This window comes from Lycorma delicatula, chromosome 10 (genome assembly GCF_047948215.1).
Source record: "Lycorma delicatula isolate Av1 chromosome 10, ASM4794821v1, whole genome shotgun sequence".
Classification (NCBI taxonomy): domain Eukaryota; kingdom Metazoa; phylum Arthropoda; class Insecta; order Hemiptera; family Fulgoridae; genus Lycorma; species Lycorma delicatula.
In genome coordinates, this window is record NC_134464.1 from 23079307 (window position 1) to 23100191 (window position 20885).

At 31.9% G+C, this 20885-nt stretch overlaps 1 protein-coding gene across 1 annotated transcript in view; it reads left to right on the top strand.

Moving 5' to 3' along the window:
* The window catches only part of stnB (stoned B), an 87105-nt gene that overhangs the window by 37142 nt on the left and 29078 nt on the right, over positions 1-20885 (top strand). The window contains exons 9-11 of the mRNA XM_075377881.1: positions 2288-2514; positions 6869-7103; positions 14086-14254. Of these exons, the coding sequence (XP_075233996.1) occupies positions 2288-2514; positions 6869-7103; positions 14086-14254 (631 nt within the window). The remainder of the gene's footprint in view (positions 1-2287; positions 2515-6868; positions 7104-14085; positions 14255-20885) is intronic.

Here is a 20885-nt window from a genome sequence, read left to right on the forward strand (position 1 = left end):
TTACAAAGGTCTAAATTTACCGTGCTAAAAACAAATGTTTTCAGTTTTTACAAATTCATAATATTTTTCTGTTGTTTTGTTTTTAATAATAAAAAGTTAATTTCTTTTTTTATTTTCATAGACTTTAAAAAAATTAGGGTTCAAATACAGAGATAGAACAGTCGCTAACATTTACAGGAATCAAACAGCAACAGTAATAATTGAAGTCGTAATAAGAAAGGGAGTCCGACAAGGAAATACGTTCCCTATCCCCGTTACTTCTTAATCTTTACATAGAACTAGCAGGTAATGATGTTAAAGAACACTTTAGATCCGGAGTAACAGTAAAAGGTGAAAAGATAAAGATGCTACGATTTGCTGATGATATATTAATTCTAGCTGAGAGTAAAAAAGATTTAAAAGAAAGAATGAATGGCATTGATGAAGTCCTACCCAGGAACTTCCGCATGAAAATAAACAAGAACAAAACGAAAGTAATGAAATGTAGTAGAAACAACGAACATGGACCACTGAATGTGAAAATAGGAGGAGAAAAGATTATGGAGGTAGACGAATTCTCTTATTTAGGAAGTAGAATTACTAAAGATGGACGAAGGAGGGGCGATATAAAATGCCGAATAGCACAAGAGAAACGAGCCTTCAGTCAGAAATATAATTTGTTTACATCAAAAATTAATTTAAATGTCAGAAAAATATTTTTTGAAAATATATGTTTGGAGTGTCGCTTTAAATGGAAGTGAAACTTGGACAATCGGAGTATCTGAGAAGAAAAGATTAGAAGCTTTTGAAATGTGCTGCTATAGGAGAATGTTAAAAATCAGATGGGTGGTTAAAGTGACAAATGAAGAGGCGTTGCGGCAAATCGATGAAGAAAGAAGTATTTGGAAAAATATAGTTAAAAAAGAGACAGACTTATAGGCCACATATTAAGGCATCCTGGAATAGTCGCTTTAATATTGGAGGGACAGGTAGAAGGAAAAAATTGTGCAGGCAGGCAACGTTTGGAATAATTAAACAAATTATTAGGAATATAGGATGTTGGGAGTATACCGAAATGAAACGACTAGCACTAGATAGGGAATCTTGGAGAGCTGCATCAAACCAGTCAAATGACTGAAGACAAAAAAAATAGACTTTATTACATGAATTTTCTCAGAATTAAATTATCTACACGTTTTGACAATAACATTTATAAGTTATTTAACAAAGGTATTGTACTTCCAACCTAAAAAAATATGTAAAAAGAAGGTCACTGAATTTTTCTGTTTACTTTAGATATCCAAAGTAGTTTATGGAAACTACCGGAGATCCAGTACTGGGACCTGCTTTATTCAATATTTTAGGTCAAAAAACATAAGAAACTATGAAGTTTATCCTTTATATAACGCCGTAAAAAGTTCACCATGGCTGCATTTCACCGGAGGAACTGAAAACCGGGGCAAAATTTTTCACTAGCCTAACTGTATAACAATGCGTTTTCGAACATATATTTGTATGAAATTTTTTCTTTATTTCAAGCTCTAGAATCAGTTTTTTTTTTTTTGTCTTCAGTCATTTGACTGGTTTGATGCAGCTCTCCAAGATTCCCTATCTGGTGCTAGTCGTTTCATTTCGGTATACCCTCTACATCCTACATCCCCAACAATTTGTTTTACATACTCCAAACGTGGCCTGATCCACATTTGTCCTACCCATTTCCGTTTTTAAATTTTCTAGCTTACCAACCTTTTTTAAGCTTCTAACATTCCACGCTCCGACTCGTAGAATGTTATTTTTTAATTTTCTGGTGACCCCTTCCTTAGTAGTCCCCACCCGGAGATCCGAACGGGGGACTATTTTACCTCCGGAATATTTTACCAAGGAAGGCGCCTCCATTATTGCTATGTGAAAATGCAGAGAGCCACATTTTCTTGGAAAAAAAGCAGCTGTAGTTTTCCATTGCTTTCAGCTGCGCAGTACTCAGAGGACTGAGTGATGTTGATACGGCCGTTTAAGTCGTCCTGACTCACGCCCCTAACAACTACTGAAAGAGCTGCTGCCCTCTTTCAGGAATCATTCCTTAGTCTGGCTCTCAACAGATACCTCTCCGATATGGTTGCACCTTCGGTCCAGCTACTCTGTATCCCTGAGCACTCAAGCCCCCTCACCAACGGCAAGGTCTCATGATTCATAGAGGAGGAATCAGAGAATCAGTTAAAAAATTATTTCTCTTTCCTCCTGAATCACTCTGTATAATAAATAACATGATTTTGAAAAACAAATAATTTTTTTTTATTTGCTTATACAGGTGCTCAGCAATACGACCAGTTTGGAAAAATATTCACAGTAAAATTACAATTCATATTTTATAAAGAAAGACCCGGAGTCAGACCGGGACAGGTGACTAAAGCGGAAAGATTAACGAATAAACTGAGTCAATTCGCGGCGTATGCGATACAAGGCGATTACCAAGGAGTAAAGGAGTTCGGTAGCGACTTAAAGAAATTAGGATTGCCTGTAGAACACGCACCCCAGGTCAGTATTTATAATAAGTGTTGTCGAAAATGAAGACTGATTTATTGTTAAAAAAAGAAACCGCCAATGAATCGCATAACTTTCCTGTTTATGTCGGTCAAGTTACGCAATTCATTTCTGGAGTAGCCAGAATGGTTTTTTATTTCAATCATTTTAAGCTGTTTGGATACTCCATGTATCAAGAGGCTTATTTTAATGATTAAAATATCACTAAAACTGATTTTAGATAAATTAAAATCGAAATATAAAAACACATTATTAGATTTTTTTTTTAAATTTGGGAGCTCCCCATCAACATAAGGATATTAAGGTATTTTTTACACCTTTTATTGTTAAAAAAAAATACGTTTTGATCGTTAAAAAATTTGAAATTGAGAAACTTTTTATTCATTTTGTTTCCCATACCCGAGGGGAAGTTTCGGGTACAAATTAATTTTTAAGAAAGTAGTCCCCAAGTCGTGATAATAAATTAAAAATAAAAAGCTTTCTAAAATTGTTTAAAAGATACAAAGATATAGCCATAATTCTAAATATACAAAGTTATAATTTTGTAGGAACTGGGTGGAAATTAAATTTTTTTTCGAGAAATATTTAGTATATTCCTTATACATATTTAGTTATTTTTTATTCTTTATATTTATTTACTTCCTTATAGTTATTACTATGTAGTAATGGCTAGCAAAAATCATGAGTTTTACATTTTAAATGCAATGGGTAACTTAAGAGATAGTTTTTATTTTATTTAAAAAATTTAGAAAATATTTCTCGTTACCACAGAACACTAGAGTATGATAAAAAAAATATTTAAAGTAGTTTTAAGGCCTATTGATGTTCAAAATGTAGAACCCCCCCCCCCCATTATCATTATTCTGAAGCAAAGTACAGCTAAAAACAGAAAAACATAAGAAAAGTCTTTTTTAGAGAGGGAATGATTATTAAATAATTTTTTTCTTTGTAATTTGTGATCTCGATTAAAAAAAACTACAACTAGTAAAAATAATTTTTTTCTTAAAGCGCTCCAATAAAGATTTAAACTTTTATTTCGGCCAAAACATCCTTTTTCCATTTTTTTTTTTCAAAAATTTAATTCATTCTTTCCCCCGAAGGTGTTACCTGTTCACTAAGTTTAAAGAAAATCGGTCTACGAAGTCCAGCGTTATAAGAGCAAATGCAGACCAATATAGATAGTTACGTACCTACTCATACAAACACACATTTTGTCGTCTGACAAAAATATATTTTTTTAACTTTGGAACATTGTAATAAATTTTCTCCGCAAATTATTCCTTAGGGGATAGCTGTTATAACTATTATTATCCCCGGGGCTCAGGTCGTCCCAGGCGAACCCCGGAGTCGACCCAGTGGCTCCTTGGGGCCTACAATAAGGGCACAGAACTCGCCGTTCCATTCTAGCCCGAGGCTCCGCTCCCTGATCCTCCACAGTATTAGTTACTCTCATGGTTGTGAGAATAGTCATAAATAATACAGTAATTCAGGCTTTAAGAAATCTGAAAAAAACTAATTACAAAAGGTAGAATAGTTTTAACTATGGCAACTGAAGTACACACACCTTTAACGACGAAAAATTCGTTACTTATTTCTGTTGCCACGGTGACAGAAATATATCTTTTTATTCTTTAATGAATATCTTAAATTCATAACTTAACTAACAAGAGGGCCTCCCTCGGTCTATGGCTTAAAACCTTCCCTGGGATAACATGAGTGTATCCTGCAAATTTGGAAGCAATCGCTCGGTTGGTTCTTACGTGATGCCATAACAAATATACAGTTAAACAAACTTTCGGCTTTATATATATATAAGATTAAATTTTTAAAAATCTGCTTACAGAAATAAACTTATCGTTGAAGTTTTTTTAAACAAAAGATTGTATTTTAAAATTTGATTTTTTGCCGTTTAAGTAAGATAAAAGCCGGAATTGAATTGTACCGAGGATTCCGCTCTCAGACTAATTAGGAGAAAAATTAAGTATGTATGTATACAAGTATAGAATTAAACAAATTATTTCATTCTTTGAATAAAATTTTGAGATACAGGACTCATGATGATCCAAATACCCCAATTCCTGACCGATTGTAATCAAAATTAAATGCATCGATTACCCATAATCAGACGTTATCTCACAAAATTTAATAAAAATCACTTTATCCAGTTTGAAGAATCAAGCAAAACGATGACTAACAAAAAAAGGCGAACGATAGGGATTTTTATCGCCCGCTGAATATAATTACGCAAACACATAATTGCGCAAGTAAGGGAATCATCAAATTAATACAAGAATGTGATTGTAAGTACAGAAACGACAAAGCAGGAAAAAGTTTTTTTTTGCTCCACATCACTTTATTGGTTTGAATAAGACGAAAACTCCTAAAAAATTTTAGGGTGTTAATTTTAATTTTTAAGAGCCATTAAGTTATATGCAAAAATTACCTACCCTTTAAACAAAATTTTGAGATAGGAACCCATAGGATGCGTATCTCTCTTTCCCCTTGAACTACTTTGATTCAAAGTAAATGATATCAATGCTACTCCATACACAGAAGTGTAAATTTTCATCCGAATCGGCCCATCAGTCTGGAAATACAAAGCTAAATGTAGGTCAGGGAATCGGTATAGTTACTCCCGAAAATCTAACTTTTATTCAAAGAGTGGAATAATTTTTTATTTAATTCATTACCTGCATATTTACATACTTAATTCTCCTCCTTAGTAGTCTGTCGAAGGCAGGAATCCTCGGTACGTTTCATTGTCGGCTTTTATCTTAAAAGGCTAAAAATAGGTGTATAAAGAGTGACCCACGAAGAAACTTTCAGAACATGTTCTACGGGTGAAAATAATGAAAAACGTTCGTATAAAAATAGGACTAGAAACGCTTTTTTTCGAGTTACGGCTAGCGAAAAATTTCGCTCGGATTTCAGCTCTTTTAATAAAAAGAAGCCCTACTGTAATTTTTGAGACCAAAATTAAGGAGTAAAGCTGATTGTTTAATTTCAGCTGTAATGTTGAAATTAGCGGTTTAAATTCAGCTGTAATTTGAGCTGGGAAATACGATAAACTGGTCCCAGAACATTAACTCTGGTAGTTTTTAAGACATCCAATGTAAAACACAAAATTTGATGTCGGAAAACAAGTTTTTTTAGGTTTGTAGTACAACAGCGTTGTTAAATGACTAATAAACGTGGAAGATTAACTAACAAACTGCAAAACTTGGACCCGCTAGATGGCTCTGGGGTTGAGATATTTGGAAAAATTGTATTTATGGTCCCATTTGGCTCATATTCAGAATATACATTAGTTATGTGAAAAGACAAATTTTGCAAAAAACTATAACCGCTAGGTGACGCCGGTGTCGAAATATTTACGAAACAAATATATAAACAGACTTTCTTCTTCTATATATATAAAAGGTAATGTTTCGTATGTATGTCCGCTATAAACTAAAAACTGCTGGACCGATTTACATGCCGAAAAAAGGGAAATAGGGGAAAAGTGAAGAAGGAAAAAGGGAAATAGAGAAAAAGGAAAATAGGGACAAAGGGGAAAAAGAGATAAAGTGAAAGGTTAAATTTTGTGATGTTCATTTTTTTAATGTTTTATCAAATTTTCAATTGTGTTCATTTAATATATATATGATATATATATATATATATACATTCAAAGCTAGCAATAGCGAAGTATTGCCGGGTCTACTAGTAAATTAATAAATTTTACCGGAATTGATTCATTCCGTATCGTAGCAGATGTTAAAACACAACTATTTTCGATAAAAATAAATCGATACTGAAAATACTATCGATTATCCGTTTAGAATCCATTGATATTTTGTCGGAAGGTTACTTTCGTATTCCGGGGAGCCGCCCGCCAGGTCAACCTGCTCGTAGGGCCTTTTCTTACTAAGCTTATCAAAATAAATAATCGTATTTTTAATTTTTTTAATTAACCTTTCTTGAAGGAAATACTGGTTATCATTAAAAAAAATGGTCGTCAACTGGTAAATCATTAAGTACAATTAAAAACATCCAAATCGGACGAATACATTGAGAATAAATGAATTATTACACATTATTAATATATACTTTAGATTTTTTTTGTGTATTTTACACGGCAGTAAAGTAGAATTAAATGGTTAATGTTCGGTTCTTTGATAAGACATTTACTAATAAAATAAAATTCTGTAGATTAACATAAAATTGATCGAAGGGTAATAAACATGCTGTAATCTATCTAGTTATCTCTTTTTCTAATATCATATGGAATAAAATTTATACTTAAGGTGTTACGTAATTTTTTTTTTATAATCGCTTTAAATAAAATTTCTTTTCTGTTAATTTTCAGATATCACAGTTGTTCAAAATCGGTTCGCAGAGTTACGAGGATATGAAGCAGTTAAGCGTTACTATAGAAGAGGCATTGTTTAGGCTACCGGCGCACAGAGATCGAGCGCTAAATTACAAAATGGAAGAAGTGCAAATAACAGCTGTAGACGAACTTTACGTCGAACAAAATAAAAACGGGGGAATCACCAGACAGATAGCACGTGTCAGATTATTCTTTCTTGGTTTTCTTTCAGGTAAGATTTAAATAGTATTACAGATAGTATTAGTAGATCTACTGATTGCACTGGTTAACAAAATTTATTTATTTTTTTGTTAAATGAGATGAATGGCTGATACTTATAGCATCTTTTAAGCTGATTTCACATATGTTAATACATTTTTTTCTATCAGACTCAGTTTTTTGTAATTGAAGTTTCTTTTGAAACAAAAAATTGTGAACATAATGACAATAAATTACATGCATTTTGTACTCGCCTAAAATCTATTTCTTTTGGACTTTCTACTGTAATTTTCTGTTGGTAGATCCCTCTTTAGATTCCAACAGTAGTCAGCTAACAGTTTTGGGCTCCATTTTCCCTGGTAACGAGTTCACTTATATGTTCGTTCGACTTGACCTCCTCGCAGACGCACAGCTTACCAGCTGCCAGGCAGAACCGGAACGAATATTGGTTCAAGTTCGTAAGGCGTACCATTCCCCAAGTCCTGTATAAATCTATACAAGGACCTTCCGTTAATCGTGGTGTGCCATTCTTTCTCCATGCATCCATCGCGAGGCCTGAGGAGGAGGCTTTACACCTCCTCCTCAGGCGGGAGATGGGCACCTGAACGTAATTTAGAACCGGTGCATTATGATCACCGTTCCGCTCCGGTACAGGTCCGGCTCGAAACCGTATCCCAAACACCTCGCCTACCCTGCTTCTTTGCAACTTCAACATGGCCGCCCAAACTTTCACCGCTAAATTTTTAACACAAATGGACTGTAATATTATCGGTTGACACTCATAGATATCGTTCCCATAATGCTGAAGTAACGAATGTGAAAAACTCAACTTTTCAGGAGAACAAAAAAACAGTTTCAATGTTAAATTTTACAGACGCATCATTTTTATTCAGTTTAAGATTTGTCTGATTTTTTACCTCTTTATTTGTAGATTATACACATAATTACCTTTAATTGGACATTAATATAGTTTTAAAAGTAAATTAAAACAATATTCCATACTCTGCATTAATGCGACAATTTTAATCTGTAATAAATTAAAAAGTATTAACTATCGAATATTTCATAATCATCAATTTACTTCGTAAACAATTTTTTTTTCTGCATTTTGTCCGCTAAGTTTATGCTGTTTAGCGAGGAGTATTGATAAAGGATTGCGGGAATCATTAAATAATTAGACTATTCATATTTCTGATAAGTTTATTTCGATGTTTTAAAAAATATGAAAATTTAAATACAGATACAAAACATTAAAGCGGAACAGTAATTATAAGAAGTAAACTGACATACTAGAATATCCAAAATATACAAAAAGTTATAAAAATATTTCAGCAAAAATAAAATTGCGTTTAATTACAGTTACACAATTTTACGTTAAAAATCTGTTACCGTATAGGGTAACTACTTTTCCGTTTGTGACAATAGCGTTTTAAGTATAACATAATATTTTCAATTTTTCCTTTTTCAATAGTTTATGTAAGTATTGGTAAATTTATTAAAAAATAGGTTAATTAAAAATTAAGGTAACAAAAAATTAAAAACTATATAAAAAATTAGTAAAAAGTTCAATATCACATGATTAAAACTAACATTTGAAACATTTATTTATTAAAAAAAAACATTGTTTTCCTTCTTCTGTTTTATTCTCTTTTTCTTCTGTAGTCTCAATCTAGTTTCAGGTAACCTGTCTTTTTTATCTTCCGACGATTGTAAGTTTCCGTAAAACACGTGGTATGACCTGGAAATTAAATGTTATTGGCATAGGTGCACAAAAACTTTTTCGGCAACAGAAATAAAAATTTTATTTTTATGTGCAACAACAGGTTTAATTTCTTGTCTTTGTTGTCTTTTAGGTTTCAAAATTGTGAATTAGGCTTCATCATCTTGTTTTTTCCAATTTTTTTATTCTGAACTGATTTCCGGTATTGAAACCAAACACAATCGTTAAAAGTAAATCCAGCTTCAAATTCAGAGATTACCTCATCCTTTGTTTTCTTGGAAGTTATTCTTTTTACTCTTCTTCGCCTTTTTTTGTTGATCGGTTATTCGGAAATTTGTAGGATTAAAATTTAAGAAATTATCACGGAATAATTTGGTAACAGCAAACGGACAAGGCTTAACTCGAACCAATCTCATTATATATACCCAATCCTCTGGAATATAAAAGGGTATACGCTTCGCTCTTAATTCTATCATAAAGTAGGCCGAGTCACACTCCATTTGACCATCTTCAGGTTCAAAATAAGCAAGATCTATAATTTGTAGTTTTTTATGGGTGTTTACAGCATGTAAATATGCACCTGCATATTGCGCTAAAATTGTAATTCTTTAAGTTGACCACAAAAACTATCGGATATAATTCTGACATAGGCAATATCAGGTTTCGACATTGCGTATTTGAAAACGATTAAGAAATTTCGCTACTGCCTCTATTCCCTTGAGTTCTATCCCAAATGTAACAGTGGACGTCCGCGTCTCCTAAATTGTAAATCGTTAAATTGTAGACTGCCAGCTTTCGAACATAAAAGAATGGCACTGCAGCACCTATTGGTGTGTACAAGACAGCCTGAAGGTCAAAATTGAATGCCAGATAATCAGTATTTTTTTTCTGCTGCCGCTGCATTTTCTTCATCCCTTCGATTAATGGCAGCTTCTTTTCTATTTATATGCTCCTTGTAGGTTTTTGTGTTAATTTTTTTTCAGATTCGCTGCTCTCATTGAATTTCAAGCATGTTTTGTATAAATGTTTTTTTAGGCTTATGAAATAAGAGTTCGTAAGTTCTGAAACATTTACGATAAGTTTCACACGACACACCCTTTCTCCCTTTTTCCTTACATTTATCTGCATACATATTATACATCAATGTTATGTTAAGCAATGATTCTAAATAGATAAATTCACTTTTAGCCGACAATAGTGAGATTATACGGCTGGAAAAGAATGAATGTGTTCTTTAATAAAATATCATCATTACTACACGAGCGAGGTTTGTGCTCCCTTTTATCAGGTTTTATAACTCATGTATGAGACAAATATTTAAATGCCCCTCTTTTTACTCCTTCACTGATCCCAAATGTATTGAAACAGAATTCCTTGCACATGGTGTGTTTTTCATTTTTATGCAGAAAAGAATGTTTTTTGTCAATGACTTTCTAGAATTACCAGTGCCAACTTTTTTTTTCGGCTTATCTACTTCAATGTGACGAATGAAAAACTCACGATGGGTTTGTACTGTCTCTAATGAGTAGAAATGTTTGTGTACCTCTTGTCTCGCTTTTTCTGGAATAGAATCAGTTGGAGACTTGTGAAAAGAGAAGTATTTACTGATACTCTTATACTATGAACCGTTGAAATATTACAGTCGTACGTTTAAAACGAACCACAACACGTACCACTAAAGAAATGTTTGTGGCACATTCGTGACTCTGCAAATAGTTACATACAAGAAGAATATAAAATAGGTATTGTAAATTCACGAATGTGAGTTATTCGTTAGAATGCAGTGTAAAGATTGCGCCGAGGAAACTTTTGTAATAGTGTAGATTATCGCATAACTTATTCGTTAGACATACATTATTAATGCCACGAAATAGATTTATTCGAAAAAGCTATAAGATTTAAACTGCCTTCCTAAAAGAGATACGCATTAGATAATTTACCAGAAGATGCAGAACATTCAGATTTGTAGTAAAACGACGAATTTCGACTAAAGTTTCTTTTCGGTGAAAAAGAACCCGCTCTAGGACATTAGCTTTTCTCGACTAGTAAAATAAAAACTAAAATAAATTATAAGTACGTAAATGTAATTATCAATTCAAGAAAAGGCCGTATGTTATTCTCGCTAGTTCCAGAGATATCGATATTACGTTGAACAATACGAAATAAAACACCTGATATGTTATTTTGCGTACAAACAGGTTCCCTTTAAGATTTTTTTAAAAGTAAATCTATAAAAACACAAATTCACATATTAAATTCAAAGCTTGTAATATATGGATACAGAGGGTTGCATAAAATATTGAATAATATATGGATTTGGACTAATAAATATTGTTTTTATGATTTTCGGATTAAATAATGTGGATAACTCCCTTTCTTGTGTTTCATCAAAATGAATTCTTGTCTGGATGGTTGTCAGTCTTTGTGTCTGATTTAAATGTAAAATGTTTAACCGTATATAATATAATATTATCAACATTCAGGGACGGTACCTAACTTATCGGTCAAAAATTGTTTGTTCCTCCTGGTAAGTTTTATTCTCAAATTATGATTGGTTAAAGAACAAGGATTATGATTGGTTGGAAATTAATATCTTATCATTTCTTAGTCTCCTTTTCAATTCTGATTGGTGGGAATTAGTGACTTTTTGATTGGTCAATCGTATTCGAAATTTTGATTGGTAAGGAAGATACGGCATTCTGATTGGTTAGTTACTGGAGTAATCTTTGGGGGCGGTGTAACTTAAGTGTGCGATACTCAAGAACGAATGTGTAATATCACTGGTTTATTTTTTTCAGCATTGATATGGTAGGAGTGGAATGAGGTTTTTATCATGTAACATTGTTTTTACTCACGTTAAGTGACTTAGTAGGTGTCCAATGATGAATAAATTTTTACAGAATTTTACTACAAATGAATACCGGTATTTTAATTGTTGCTTGATTCTTACATAAACCTCCGCCATTAAAAATCTTATTAAAAATGTATAAACGATTTACGCATATATTTTTACAAGTATTCGTTAAAATATACATGTGATTGAAAAGTAAAATTTTATAACGTATCGTGAAACGCTACCTGTTTTCAAATTTTAAATTTTGAATATTTACTGTGAGATTTCTTAAATTTATACAAATTTTATCGAATGTATTTCAGATTATTAACTTTCAGAACATACCGTCCAATTCGTTACACCGTTTGTATTGAATATAAAAACCTTAATATTTACAAAGTGAATTGCGTAATTCCAACATTTATTTACTATTATGTCGTAATTATATCTACTAAAGATAGATTATAATTTCCTATCAGCACTGGGAAAACGTAACTTAGGTACTTACGCATTAACGCCACCGCAGCTAACCAAACTTAACCTACGCTCGCTTCGCTCGCTAACCTTGACTAATTAACAGGAGTGTTTTGATTATTTAAATAATTAATAATTGCAATAATTACTGAATTTATTAAATAAATACTCAAAAAATTACGGTGTTAATTAGTCAAGGTTAGCGAGCGAAGCGAGCGTAGGTTAAGTTTGGTTAAATTATATTTATAAAATAAATAAATATAAATAACAATTTATTAAAATTAATAAAGAGACTGTTCATTTTTCACCGAAATCCGATAGACTACTTTGTTTTTAAGTAAAGCTGTAGCTGCGGTGTCGTGAATACGTAAGTACCGTAATTTATTATTCTAATACCGATTGGGTGTGTTTGTGTGTGTAAGCGCGCACGCGTTTGAGTATTAATTTATGTTGTATTAATTTATCTGGAAATAGAAAACAATAACATTTCATTGTTAGATATCAACATTTAAAAAGATAGAAATAAGTAAATACTGAGTATTTATCAAAAACCACTACTACCAAAAACAAATAATAATAAATATTAACAACAAAAATAATAAATCAGTCAAGTTTCACTTCCACATAAAGTGTGGAACAAACATATGCTTTCAAAAATGTTTTCCTCACGTTTAAACTAATTCTTGCTGTAAGAAAATTATATTTCTGACTGAAAGCTCGTTTCGGTTGTGCTATTCGGAATTTTATATCGTTCTCGTCCATGTTTAGTAATTCTACTTCCCAAATAACAGAATTCTTCTACCTCCATAATCTTTACTCCTCCTATTTTCATATTCAGTGGCCCATCTTTATTATTTCTACTACATTTCATTATTTTCGTTTTGTTCCTGTTTATTTTCATGCGGTAGTTCTTGCGTAGGACTTCATCCATGCCATTCATTGTTTCTTCTAAATCTTCTTTAATCTCGGCTAGAATTACTATGTAATCAGCAAATCGTAGCATCTTTATTTTTTCAGCTTGCACTGTTATTCCGGATCCAAATTGGTCTTTAACAATAACTGATAGTTCAATGTAAAGATTAAAAAGTTATGGTGATAGGGAACATCCTTGTCGGACTCCCTTTTTTATTACGGCTTCTTTCTTATGTTCTTCAATTATTACTGTTGCTGTTTGGGTCCTGTAAATGTTAGAAATTTTTCTTCTATCTTTATATTGAACCCTACATTTTTTTAAATACTGAACATTTTATTCCAGTTTACGTTATCAAATGCCTTTTCTAAGTTTATAAATGCTATGTGTGTTGTGTTTTTTTCTTTTATCTTCTTTCTACTACTATTAATCTGAGTGCTAAAATTGCTTCTTTTGTCCCTATACATATACAGTATATATATTTGCAATATATATATATATATATATATATTGATATAAAAAAGTATATGATAAAGCATTGCAAAATATAAAAAAAGCAATAAAACATAGGAAAAGGAAACCGTAGATTAAACATGTAATTGTTTAGACACTCCACACAATGATACACAAAAAATTTAAAAAAATTGACAGAAACAATCTATGACAGGAGATAATTTTCATAAGCTACATTTTAAGGATGGTTGATAATAGAATTCCTAAGAAAATCCTCCTCTTTTGTTTAGGATGAAAACTAAAACCGTATATTGTAGCAGATATCTATTCGAAATATACCTGATCGATAAAACTAAATTTATTAAATTATTTGTACGAATATATATATTAAACCAATTCACTTTTTAATTTTTTACTCTGTGATCTGATCAATATTTCCTCCTTTTATTACCCACATTTTCCCTTGATCCTTCCAGAGAAGTTCCTTTTTTCCACATAATAGGGCATTTACACATCCTTGTTGTGCTGTAGGGCTTATATAGTAATGTATAATTATGTAATAATTTAGTAAGATATTTAATCGTTCTTTTATCTTTTATTTATAGGTATGCCAGATATTGAATTGGGCGTCAACGATATGGTTAGGCAAGGCAAGGAGGTGGTCGGAAGACATGATATTATTCCAGTTGTCACGGAAGAATGGATTCGATTGGAGAACGTTGAATTTCATAGTTGTGTACAGCAGGATGAATATGAACGTACCAGGACAATTAAGTAAGCGTTATTATATAAATTTGCGTTTTATAAAATAAACTTTTTATAAATTTTCGTGCATATATAAATTTTATTAATGTTATTTAAACAACCGTAAATTTCATCTCTTCACTTTCAAAAACATCGGAATCTTAAAAAAATTAAAAGATGTTAAAGAGAGGACTGAATCGCACAAGTCAAACTTTAAATTAAAAGATGAAATTTAAAATGCAAATTAGAGCATTTTTTTTAAAGAGTTTGGATACGATAAACGAGTACTTCGATGAAAAATATGTAATGATTTCACGATTTCTTAAGTTTTTCTAATAATATTTCATGCACGAGTATATTCACTACTGAATAAGGGCGGTTTATTTTCGTGAACGAGAAAATATTTTAAAAAAACATTTGTATACTTAAAATTATTGAAATCGATTAAATACGAGTCAATAAATACCAAATTTCAAATCATAAGTGGCCTATAAAGGGAAGGGTTTCACACCTAATAAAAACGAAAATTTATGAAATCTATCTCGAATCATCGAAAACCGTCAGTGAAATTTAAAAATTGTAATTAATATAAAACATATAAGAAAATATTATGGATATAGAATGAAAAAAATCGGTAACTTAAGATTTACTTACTGAAAATTAACACACATGCTGGGCTCTTAAAGACTTTTTTCATTCGGTTTCGGCCGAATGAAAAAATTATTAATTTTGATGGGTAAAATGAGATAACTATCTACAAAAATTTCAGAAATGGATTTCTCAGAAAAAAAAATGTTTTAAGTTTATCTTTTTGTAGAATATTTTTAATAAAGTTGCAGAAAACTAGTTTTCACAACAATGAAAGAAAGCTACTTGTTTTCAGTTTAACGCTTTTCAAAATATAGATCTTTATTTTAAAATGCTGGTAAAATAAACTATTCTTAAGTATTACTGTGATGTAGGATTTTATGCAAGAATCCATAAAAAAAAACTTGCGCAATTCTGGACAGAAGTCCGACTTTTCGTTATTTTATTTTGTTTCCACATTCCAACTTGTATCATCTTAACGAACCACGCTTCTAACTTGCCCCGCTCAGATTTTTTCGATCTTAAATTAAACGTAACTGAAGAACGACTGAACCAATCTTCATCATATTTTCACATGCTCAACTTCAGATACACTACTACAGCATATCTAAATTTCAATGAAATATATCTACTCATTTTGGAGATTTTCGATCGAGTGCAACTTGGTCTAATGTACTGTTTCTAAATAAAATTCGATTTTTTTTAAATCCTCTTTGTTTTACTCAACTTATATTACACCATTTTGTTCAAACGTTATTGTAAATCAAAGATAAAAAACAGGGATTTTACCCCAATTAGTTCGTTTTCAACCCAGATTCCTCAAAAACTACTGCAGATACGGTTTTGGGACCTATTTTATTCGATTTTCAGATAAAAAATCGAAATAAATAACTAATTCTGCTTCTTAACTAACGTCCTAAAATTTCAGTACGACTTCCGGTGTAGCTGAAATCCAAGGGAAACTTTTTATTAGCCGTATTTCGCAAAGGAAAGCATTTTAGAACATATTTTTATATGAACTTTTTCCATTATTTTCAGGAGTTGGATAGGTTATGAAAGCCCCGGGAGAACTTTGTGATACACCACACTCCCTGTATATATCCTACCCTACTAAAGGGCATTTGTATGTGTGCCTGTCTGTGTGTGCGTCCCCCTTCGTTGAAAACATGATCGAACATACTATACTGGCCGTCAAAAAATCATAAGATTTTTTCTTAAATGTTTATGAACAATAAATAACAGTAATTATAAATTAAATTAATCAATTTTACTACCGTAATTCATTCGTTCAACATCTTAGCAGATCTTAAAACACAACTATTTTGTTAAAAATAAATCGATACTGAGAATTGTATCGATTATCCAGTTAGAACCATTGATATTTTTTCGGAGGTAACAAATGTTATTTTTAGAAAATTCTGGATGGTCTAGATTGGTAAGTGAAACAGTGATTTTTGTTTATTGAAGAGAAGAGTTTAAAAGTGCAAGCAGATATTTTGTTTTGAAGTTATTTTGGGTTTAGAAAGCGCGTTAATGGTAACCCACCCTAAAACTTATTTCCTAATGAGGAAGGGTGCTTAACTGAACGGTAACGAATCTTTTTTCACTTTTTCTTGATCAATTTTCATCATTCAAAGAAAAACATTTTTACACATGAGGTAATCAATTCTGGACACCTAATAATAGCATTCTGAGACTCCGCCCACTCGGAGGGCTTATTTGCGGAGGCGTGCCCTAAGCATGCCCTGCAGCTAGTATATATATATTTGTTTTTTTTTTCAAAGAAAATACGGTATTACTTTTGGTCGCATGGTGGAAGTGGGAGTTGAAAATGAATTTTCTTTACATTTTGAGGTATGATTACGAAAATACCATATATATACAGAGTGTCCCATATAAAACGCAACCCATCAATCACTCATCCTTCAAAAGTCATGCTTACTCCCCTACTCGTTACTGAAATGGACTCGTCCAACATCTGAACATCGCGGTGACGCAGTAGAACACTACCGATAGTAACAACAATGCAATCATAACGTTCAGTGTATTGCTAGAGTCAAGATGGTGTTTTCGCTAGATGAACGTGTTTTCATTGTTGAATCGTACTTCGGTACGAAATCAGCGATTGCAGTGCAAGATTTGTTTCGCCATAAGTACCCAGATAAACAAGCTCCTAACAAAACATCAGTATTAAGGTTAGTTGCAAAATTTAGAGAGACCGGTTCTGTTAATAACAAGGAACATAAAAGATCTGCGTCGGTGTTGAATACAGTTACAGTCGCTGAAATCAAAGACCGATTACTCGCCTCGCCAAATAAATCGATCAGATGTTTGTCTGCTGAAATTAATTTGTCTAAATCGACTGTCATCGGACGACCAAACAATTACAATTACGACCTTATCGCAATCAAACGGTTCATCGACTTCTTGAGCCCGACAAAGAAAAACGGCTACAATATTGTCAATGGTTCCGTCGATTTCTGCGTGAGGGAATTAATGTTATGGATTCGTTATTTTTCACAGATGAAGCACGGTTTCATTTGGATGGCTACGTAAACAGCCAAAACAGTAGAATTTGGAGCGCTGAAAATCCCCACGTTTATCACGAAAAACAATTACACCCGCAGAAGTTGGGCGTGTGGTGCGCGATATCGCGGAAGAAAATAATCGGTCCTATTTTTTTCGAGTACCATTAATGCAGAACGATATCAGGATATTTTATTTCAGTTCATCGCACTCTTGGAAGAGGAAGACAGACACTGCTGGCTACAACATGACGGTGCGACATCGCACTACGCAGGTTCAACTTCTGATTTCGTCGAGGAATTCTTTGGTAATCGTGTTATCGGTCAAGGCTTGTGGCCACCAAGATCTCCGGATTTTTTTCTATGGGGTTACCTCAAAGAACAAGCCTACAGGAACAAAACACAAACAATTGAAAGTCAGTATTGAACAAGCTGTATTAAATATCCAGCCACAAACTTTGAAAAAAGTTGCAAGAAACGCTGTAAAAAGAATTGAAGCTTGTATTGAAGAAGATGGCGGCCACTTCCAACATTTACTCTGAATGTAAGGTAATGGATGGTAATAATAAAAATTACATGTACATTTGCACATGCCTTTTTATTAGTTCAATACCTACCAATATAAGGTTGGGTTGCGTTTTATATGGGTCATCCTGTATATATATATATATATATATATATATATATGCATATATGATGTAAGGAAACCCCAATTTAAATGAATGGTATTTTTGTACTCCTCATATTTCCCCGTATTTTCTCTGAAAAGTCGGTAAAAATACCGCACTTTTTCGAAAAATCGGAAAGACTTTTTATAATCGGTCTAAAGTAATTGTTAAGACGAGTGTAAACTCAAAAATGCTACGAATTGTTTTATAAAATAATCAAGAATGATTCCAAATCCTCCATTATGAAGTGCTTCGCAAATATTTTTATATTTCTAAGTTGTCTTTTTTTTCAAGAACTTTACAAATTTTGGTGATTTCATGTTTATGAGGCATATCTTGTAGTAAACCCAGGAAAAATAGACTACTCGTTAATAGATATTTCAACAGCTACATTCGTAGTTAAAATTTCACATCTGAATTTCTTAAAAATGTAACAGAAAATTGGAAAAAGATAAAGAACGATTGTGCTATGAAGAAACTTTAGTAGAAAATAAAATGAGATGCGGATTTCGATATGAAATCAGTAAAAACAGTAAATTAATTTATAAGTAAATAAAAATATATAAAACGAAACTTATTTTTATTTATAACTTAAATTTACAACTAGTAAATATGATAATAAATTATTTAAATGAAAGATTTAGGGGAGACCAACACTTAGCAGCGTTAATGAATTGGGAAAATCATGAGGAAATTAATACGTATGACAGAAAAAAATATTTTACTTATAAAATATATTAAATTATAAAAAAATATAAAATATATTAAATTATACATAAAATAAAAATATATTACTTATATAATATGTATGTATTGTAGAAATTATATATTTAAAATAATATAGCACAATTTTTAAAAATAGGTTAACAAATCTTTTAAGTATACTTCTATGAAAAATCTACCTCGACCAGTACGAGATCGTTTCTGCTTCAGCATATAGTTTGTATTCCAACGAAAGGATCAGTAGAGAATTAGGTGCAGGTCGATTATGGGCTATTTTTAAACAGGTTCTTGTCGATCGGGTAAGGAAGGTTTAGGAACATTTTTTTTTTAAATTTAAGAAATTTTACATAAAATAACGTAAAAAAAAATTGAGTCAATCATCATTGGACGAATGTCTTCTTGACTGCCAAAAGCAAGTGAACAGACAAATTTTTTATTACAATCATTAATATTGTCAGAGTTATCTATGTTAATGTTACTGTTATAATTAGCATTTTATTCGCTGATTAATTGTACTACTATGATTATTAAAGAAATTATGTTGTGAACATCGGCGAGGTGATGAATGATAAAAAATTTAAAAGCCTCATTCTTAATGAAAAATCAGTAATTACCATCGGATTAATTTGAAGACCAAAATTAAAGATGTCTGATTTATATCCTGATGCTGTAATTCCTGACAGCTGTCCGATGAAATACAGCCTAGATCACGGGTGGATTTACATTTCGTGTGCTCATTAGAAAATGAACTCTGTTAAGATCGAAGGTAGATATGATAACAGTAAAAGACTGATACAAAACCGTGAAGCATCGAGGAATGTAAAATGAAAATCTGCCAGAAGTACATTATCGATCGATTAAAAGATCACTTCCAGCAAATTTGAAATTTCGAAGAGAATAACCAAAATATATCTTGGAGCGATTAAATCTCTGGATACGTGAACATCGAACAATTATTTACACGCAATTCGTTTATTCACCATTACCATAATCGTTCGGAAAGTTCTCAGACTAACACCTAAAAAGACCAAATGACTTGAATATGTATCACGTAAGGGCTGTTTAGATGGCGTGTTCCAAAGTTTTAGACAAACAAGAAACTAATCTTGTTTGTGGCGATCGATTAAAACATACAAGTTTTGACATTTTCTGAAAAATACGTATAATATAAGTTTGAGCTGTCATTAAGTACTTTGTTTTAAATGGTTCTACGTTTTCGAGGGTAAAAAATCTGTTTTGGTACTACATGACTTCCTTGTACGCCTATTAAATTACATACACACATTTTTAAAAGTGCATAAAATTTTATTGTATTAATAACTTCTGATAATTTTTCATATTTTTTTTTTATTGAATTATTATTTATCGTATTTTTTTCTTACAATTAGAGGTTAATAATTATTATTAAATAAATATATTCAAATTAAATAAAAAGGTGATGAAGTCTGATTCGAACCGATGTGCCCCTTCCCCTTCTAAAATCAAAATAATTCATTAATTAAAATTTCATTTGCCTATAACTCTGGAACCAATGAACATAAGAACTACTTATGATATATGGTTAAAAAGCTCTCAATGTGGGCTTATTACGGCAGATAAGAAAAAGGCCGAAATCCAATTTTTTTTGGATTTGGGCTTTATTGGACACTTTTTGTTCAGTCGATTCCTAACAGAAAGGGAGGTGCACAACTAGACGTTACAATAATCCTAAATCCAAAATTTCAACATCCTACTTCTAATCTTTTTTGAGTTATGCGAGGTACATAAATACGTACGTACAGACGTTACGCTGAAACAAGTCAAAATGGATTCAGGTTTGATCAAAATGGATATTTCTGTTGAAATTTGAAAACAGAATTTTTCCGCGATCACAATACTTCCTTTACCTCCTACAAGGAAGTAAAAAGTGGGCTGCGGAATTTCAACTTAGACGTACATCTACTCAATATGATAAATAATCGGAAAGGCCAAAAAAACGACGAAATGTCACAAACTCCCTAATATCGTATTAAATAATCACCGATGAAGGTATGTAATCATGTTGATATCGTAAACATGTCAATAAACGTGGTCACTATGTTTTACACGGATGATTATTTTTGTATGAAAAAGCCTTCCGTTCGATGGGCGCCGCGTTTGTTAAAAATTGACTGAAAA